The sequence below is a fragment of the Gossypium raimondii genome, chromosome 10 (genome assembly GCF_025698545.1).
Source record: "Gossypium raimondii isolate GPD5lz chromosome 10, ASM2569854v1, whole genome shotgun sequence".
In the NCBI taxonomy this organism is placed as follows: Eukaryota; Viridiplantae; Streptophyta; class Magnoliopsida; order Malvales; family Malvaceae; genus Gossypium; species Gossypium raimondii.
Window position 1 is genome coordinate 39847849 of NC_068574.1, and position 7578 is coordinate 39855426.

At 34.9% G+C, this 7578-nt stretch overlaps 1 protein-coding gene across 3 annotated transcripts; it reads left to right on the plus strand.

Moving 5' to 3' along the window:
• Positions 1-440: 440 nt before the first annotated feature.
• Positions 441-5394, plus strand: LOC105776875 (probable methyltransferase PMT3). Of its 3 annotated transcripts, none has more exons than XM_012599816.2 (8): positions 441-734; positions 1795-2233; positions 2419-2583; positions 2699-2881; positions 3099-3693; positions 4013-4125; positions 4247-4467; positions 4714-5394. In XM_012599816.2, exons 2-8 carry the CDS (start codon positions 1973-1975, stop codon positions 5021-5023), a joined length of 1848 nt encoding a protein of 615 aa, XP_012455270.1. In that variant the 5' UTR covers positions 441-734; positions 1795-1972; the 3' UTR covers positions 5024-5394. The 3 variants fall into 3 exon arrangements, with proteins under 3 accessions (XP_012455270.1, XP_012455271.1, XP_052478046.1); XM_012599817.2 differs by having other exon boundaries at positions 444-592; XM_052622086.1 differs by lacking the exon at positions 441-734 and adding an exon at positions 1146-1342.
• Positions 5395-7578: the final 2184 nt, after the last annotated feature.

Genomic DNA, 7578 nt, shown 5'->3' on the forward strand with positions numbered 1-7578 from the left:
AAATACTCTCAAATGTACGATGTGTATAAAGACTTAGACCCATGGTTGTTTGAACCGGACTGAAAACCAACCAAAAAGAGTTATCAGACTAGTCGATTAAATCATACTAAGAAAAGGGTTGAATTAATTTTTTAAAATTTTTAATAATTTATTTAATCCAACTGTATGAAACTATAATATGATTGTTTGTAACTAAATCTAAAAATCTAGAGTATAATTTTTTTACAATAAATCGTTATAGTTTAAATTCTAAACTTAAATAAACTCTAATCACTTAATTAGAAAACATATAAACTCTAATCACTTAATTAGAAAACATGAAAGAGACCAAAATTTACTTCTGATTTTTATGATTTCCAAACACGACAGCCGACACTAACATTAATCAATTAAAAAAGAAATTTGCATTTCGTACAAATCATAGATCCAAACATAGATCCTTTGAACACCAACCTTGGAACGTAACACTGTTTCTCTCTCTTTTATCTTCCGGGCTGTAGTTCATACATACACTAACTCTCTAAAAATAGCCCCTCCTCTCTGAAAATAGCATTAGGGAAAAGAAAAAAAAAATACAACTAGATTCTTCGAGGTCTAAATTCCCTCTCCCCTCTTTTTCTCCCTTTTTCTTTCCTTGTTTTTGGTTCTTTCATTTAGGGAGATAACTTATAGTATCTTTCTCTTAGATCTCAACTCCACTTTCTTGCTCCCTTCGTTTTATTGATTGAAACCGAGTAAGGCTTTGATCCTTTTAAGCTTGTTTTCTTTGTGAGCATTGATGGGTTTTCACTGAATTTTTTTTTTCGTTTCTTTTATTGAGATCTGACTTTTGTGTTTTGCTTTTTTTTGTGGTAGTTTTAATGGGTCAATCTCGATTTCTTATCTTTACTACAAGAATGTTACTCTTTTTGTTTCCTTTGGAATCAAAGTTTGATTCTTGATGGTTTAATTTGGTTTAGTTTTTATTTTTTTTCTTAATGCTAAAGTTTGGATTCGAGTTGATTTTTTGAATCAGATCTGTTGCTCTATTTCATTAGAGTTACTAAGTAGCAGTCGTTTTCATGATTCCAATTGTTTCGATTCAGTGAAAAAAAAAAGGCATTAGTTTCATGCTTTTAGTATCTTTTCAATCAATCTTTTTCATTGCTTGGTTGTCAATCATCTGGTTACAAGTGTCGGCAGTTAGCATCATTTAGCTTACTCGTTTCCTTTTGTTTTATGTAATATAAGTTTTTTTCCTAGATTTTGACTATTAACATGGATCTGAATTGTTAAACAAGTTTCGTTCTTGCTTTTGAACTTTATTGTTGAACCTTCAGCAAGACCATGTTTTGAGTTAAAGGTTATAGATTGATGCTCTTTCACCAGAACAATTAACTACCTTAGTGTCATTAGACAAAAGGGGTTGGCATGTTGAGTGTTTCATTTATATTATTAAATTCACCATTTTGAGCTGGACAGATTTGAAGATATTATAGGTTGAGGCTTTTTGGGCTTCTTAGTTGTTTAATAAGTGGGTTCACTTGCTATTTTTGGTAGTATATTTAATTTTCTAGTTCAATGTTCTAATTGAGCTTGCTTTGTTCATTGGTGGCTGGCTTTGCTCTTACTCTCTTTCGTCATCTTTTATATATTGATTGATTATTTGAAGTAATAGTAATATGATCTTTTAAACTTGAGTTTCAAATTTTTTATTCTAAAAGGATCTTAGAAGAAGTAACTTAAGCAACTTGTGTGTTTAACTCACATGCTGAAAAGAGTTACCTGATTGTTTCTTTACATGTCTGTTTACAGGTTTGATAAGTTTTCTTCAGTGTTATTCATTGTACTGAATAAACTAATGCTAGCAACCAAACAGATCTATTTTGAATATAAAGTTTGACGTGAGATAGACTAGGATAAGGAGATCTGTTTTGTGACGATATAGAGCACAAGTGGAAACTGTTGCGAAGAATCGTATTACTAAGAAAGGATGAGGGGAAGATCTGATGGAGGCCAAAAGAAGCGATTAATCGCCTCTCTCTGTGCTGTGGTGATCTTTCTTGGTTTTCTTTATGTATATTATGGATCGTCAAGCCGTGGTGCTGCAGATCTAGGATATGGCAGCAAATCTTTGAGAAAACTTGGATCATCTTACTTGGGTGGAGATGATGACACTGATGGGAAGCAATATGAATCTTCAACAAAATTCAGACAGGATGAAGGAGAAGACATCGTACCAAAAACTTTCCCTGTAAGTTTCTTTTTATGCTGACTCATTTCTAGGCACCTTTGCACCCCTCAGGTCTCCGTCCTTTTGTCCTTTTCCTTTGCAGCTAGTTTTATAGTTAGTAGCTTTCTGTTCAGCTTGTAATTCCCTGCAGTTCTTCCCTTGGTTAGTTGCCTTGTCTTATAATATCTCTGCTTATGACTTTGAAGGTTTGTGACGATCGTCATTCAGAATTGATTCCCTGCTTAGACAGACATTTAATATACCAAATGAGATTAAAGCTGGACTTGTCTGTGATGGAGCACTACGAACGTCACTGCCCTCCTCCTGAAAGGAAATACAATTGCTTAATTCCTCCTCCTCCAGGATACAAGGTACTGATTCTCATAAGCTGACAATCAGATTATTGTTGCTGTATATTGTTAAACCAATGGTAATAATCATATTTATCATATATTTACAGTCTTTTTAATTCATGTGAAATTACAGGTCCCAATTAAGTGGCCTCAAAGCAGAGATGAAGTATGGAAGGCAAATATTCCCCATACACACCTTGCACATGAGAAATCTGACCAGAACTGGATGGTTGTACAAGGTGAAAAGATAGTATTTCCAGGGGGAGGAACCCATTTTCACTATGGAGCTGACAAGTATATTGCTTCGATTGCAAATGTAAGACCGCCATTGCCTACTGATTTCGGCTCAAAAGCATCTGTATTGATGCATGAGCAATAATCTTGATCATCTACTAAAGACGGTCATATGTGTTTGTCTGCCTGAGTTTTCTACTTGTATCATCATTCCTTTCACTGTTCGCAACGGATTCTTCAAATATTTGAACTTCTCATATGGTAGAAGCAATAACACCTCTATGATTATGAATTTGCAGATGCTCAACTTTTCACACAACAATTTAAATAATGAAGGAAGAATACGAACAGTTCTTGATGTTGGTTGCGGTGTCGCAAGTTTTGGAGCATATCTTCTTTCTTCTGATATTATAGCAATGTCATTAGCACCCAATGATGTGCATCAAAACCAAATCCAATTTGCCCTGGAAAGAGGAATTCCTGCATATCTTGGTGTTCTAGGGACCAAAAGGCTCCCTTACCCGAGCAGATCATTTGAACTTGCTCACTGTTCTCGCTGTAGGATTGATTGGCTTCAAAGGGATGGGATTCTTCTTCTTGAGCTAGACCGGTTACTTAGACCTGGAGGCTATTTTGCCTATTCATCTCCAGAAGCTTATGCACAAGACGAAGAAGATCTTCGGATATGGAGAGAGATGAGTGCCCTTGTGGGCCGTATGTGTTGGAGAATAGCTGCAAAGAGGAACCAAACTGTCATTTGGCAAAAACCTTTAACAAATGATTGTTATATGGAAAGAGAACCTGGTACAAATCCCCCCCTCTGCCGCTCTGATGATGATCCAGATGCAGTTTGGGGTGTACCAATGGAAGCTTGTATCACTCCTTACTCTGACCGTGAGTATATTTATTTTTCAAAGTTGCTAATATTAAAATCTTTTTCCCCTCCTTGATTTTAAAGATTTTGTGGTCTTCTGCTTCCATTTTTGAATTGTTTCTCTTCTGCCTGAGTTATATTATATCTGGTGCATTCACTCAGCTCATTTATTCTTTTTGAAGCTTTGTTAGTTATAGAATATGTAATTGTTGCTTAATGTGATTCCAAGTCGTGCTATATTTTGCAACCAAAAATTGCAAAGATTCTTTTAGTTGATTTCTTTAAAAGGTTGGACCTTTAAATTTTATGTTAACTAAAGCTTCTCTTTGTTTCTATTAGATGACCAAAAGGCCAAGGGGAGTGGATTGGCTCCGTGGCCGGCCAGATTGACAGCTCCTCCTCCTAGACTTGCTGATTTTGGTTATTCAAGTGAAATGTTTGAAAAAGACACGGTAATTAAGGCAGCATTGTTTCATCTATGCCTTTTGTTTGTGAAAATTTTCTTGTGCTTGAATTGTGATTTATGCAGCAATAACAGATATAGTTGCTAATACAGCCTTTGCAATTTTGTAGGAAACTTGGCGTCATCGGGTTGAGAGCTATTGGAATCTCTTGAGTCCAAAGATTGAGGATGACACTTCGAGAAATTTGATGGACATGAAAGCAAACTGGGGATCATTTGCAGCTGCTCTTAAAAGCAAGAATGTTTGGGTGATGAATGTTGTCCCGGAGGATGGACCAAACACACTTAAGGTGATATATGACAGAGGTCTGATTGGCACTACTCATAACTGGTATGCACAAATTAACTTAGAAATCTGCATAAATGTGAATTTTCTTATATTAAAGCACATAGTTTTTACACTTCGCTCTCTCTATTTGGTTTTCTAATATCCAGTTTTCGCAAACTATACAACCATTATTTTCTTTAGCATGAGGTAGAAAGGAACAAGAATCCTGGTGAAAGGGGAACTTTAACAACACACGACTATTGGCTTTCTCCCCATATTTTGTATTGATTGGACCAATTGTTTTGGCAGGTGTGAAGCCTTTTCCACATACCCTCGAACCTATGATTTACTTCATGCTTGGACTGTCTTTTCTGATATCAAGAAGAAAGGCTGCAGTGCCGAGGATTTGTTACTCGAGATGGATCGTATTCTCCGTCCAAGTGGATTCGTTATCATCCGGGACAAACAACCAGTGATAGATTTCGTAAAGAAATATTTATCAGCTTTGCACTGGGAAGCCGTAGCAACAGCTGATTCAGATAATGAGGGGGATGACATTGTTTTTATCATCCAAAAGAAATTGTGGCTGACAAGTGAAAGCCTCAGGAATTCTGAATAGAGTATTTCAGCCCTCACAGTTTCCCCCTTTCTCTCTTATTTCATTGCAGCTCCAAAGAGATTAAGAAGGCCAGGCATTATTAAAATGCAGTGAACAGTTTCATTTTGTAGCATTAAACAATGGTTCACATTATTTTTTTGTTTACCTTTTTTTTTTTTCTTTTTCTTTTTAATGAATTACTTGACAAGCCATAAACTGGTCATTGTGATCTATAGGCTATTATTCAATTTTTTTCTCTAATTTGGTGTTGTTCAAAGCTACTTTAGCTGATGGCTAATAACCATATACACATAATTTGTAATGCTGAACGGCATAATCATTCTGGGTTTTAACTACTAAGTTCTTCCATAAATGAATATTCTTCTTATCCACTCTTGGTTTTTCTTTAAATGTTTTCTATGTTGTTTAGGGTCAGGCTACTTTGTAAATAGTTCGGGCAATTGAATTAGCTCTGATATCACTTGTTAGTGTAAACTAGACCTGTCCATGGCCGCCCGGCCCGACGGCCTGCCCGAAATATGGGAGGGTTCGGGTAAAAATGTAGGCTCGAAATATGGGCTTGGGCAAAAAAATGAGGCCCGTTTAAAAATGGGCGAGCTCGAACTCAACTTTTTGGCCGGCAGGTAGAATATAATAAATATATATATTTTATTTTTATTTTTTAATTTTAAAATACTTTAAAAATAATTTTTTTTATTTTTTTATTTTTAAAATAGTTTTTTTGTATTTATTAAAAATCGGGCCGGGCTCGGGCTTATTATTTTTTTCCCGGGCCGGGGCCCGGGCCTAAGAGTTGGTAGAAATTTTTTTGGGCGGCCCGCCCATGGGCAGTCTAGTGTCAGCGGCGATAACTCCAAGCTCAAGTCCAAGTGGATCCTAGATTGGGATGTTCTTTCCACATGTGTCCCAATAGAAAATGGTCCTCTACATACGATTCGGTTGAAGGTGGAGTTATGCGCATGGGAAGCGATTCATCTAGTAAGGTAGTTGGTATTGGGCTATTAAAATCGGGACACACGATGGGACAATTAGGACACTCTCGGATGTCGGTATGTACGATTTGAAAGAATCTCATCTCCTTGAGTATTTTAGACTTGAAAGGATGCGAGAATCAACATCAAGTCAAGCGGCATTAAAGTATCTCGTGGAGCTCTCGTTTTGTTAAAAGGTAAAAAGAACCGGCAGATCTTTATGTTCGGAATGTTCTCGGTGGCCGGTGAAATCGGGCGTCCTCGTCCAATTCTGAGTCGAAGTCAACTCGTTTGGAGCGGAGGCAACTTGGTCATAGGAGGGAAAAATGTATGACCGTTTCGTTGAAGAGAGGTTCTCTTTTGGATGCAAGTTTTGAAAAGTTAGGGCACTATGTTCGTGAAAATCAGACCCGGGTTAGTTTTGATTTGGCAGTGTACAAGTCGAAGGTTAGAAGTCTTCCAGTTTCTAAGCACAGATTCGACTCAGTTAATTCCCTCCATAGTTCAATATAGGCTCGTGGCGGGCTTTGGCAAAGATGGCGTTGTGGAAATATGAGTCAAGGTGGAGATTTGTTAAGTATGACTCCTATTTTCAGTCAAATTTGAAAAATAATCTTTTAGTTAAACTCTGTTTATTTATTTCAGTCAAACACTGATTAGTTTAGATTATTTTATTATTATTTGACATATGAATTTAGCCTATAAATAGGCTCTTTTACAACCTTAGAAAAAACACCTATTAGATTAGAATTCATAACACATTCAGAGAATTTTGTGTTTACATTTTGAGGGTTCTTTATTTTTCGGGTTTTCGGGGTTTAGTTTTATCTCCATCTTTTGTACTCTTCATTCTTTTGTCATTATAGTAAAATTATCTTTGCCCGTGGTTTTTTATCCTCTTTGGAGGGGTTTTTCCACGTTAAATTTGTGTGTTCATCTTCTCAATTTCTTCTGCTATTTTACTTGTTTGTTGCTTAATCGGGACGATCACTAACAATGTTGTTGTGGGTCAGGCTAGTTTGTAAATAGTTCGGGCTATTGTAAATAGTTTGGGGTCACTTTATTTTAGGAATTTTTTTTATTTCAAGTACACAATGAATATGAACACATAGTTGTTTAGATACAAAAGAATCTAGATAACTATATAAGTTCATTTTTAACATGTATTTCTCTAGTAATTTTATATATTTTATAATTTCTAAAAATAATAATATAAAATAGTTTTAAAATAAATTCCAATTTTATCACTTAAATTATTTATAATCATTTTAAAATTTGGAATTTATTTTAAATTTATTACTTAAGTAATACATATATTTTAAAATGATTTATTATTAATTAATAAAAATAAATCTATTTTAAATATAGAATTTAATTTTAAAATATTTTTATATTATTTTTTGAGATTATAAAATATATAAAATTACTAAAGAAATACACACTCAAAATGAACTTGGACAAATAGTTGTCGAGATTCATTTAAATTTGGGCAAATAGTTCTCCGAGTTCATTACATACGTGAAATAAAAATAATAAAAATTAAAATTCAAGAAAAATTCTAAATAGATAAAAAACTATTTTTAT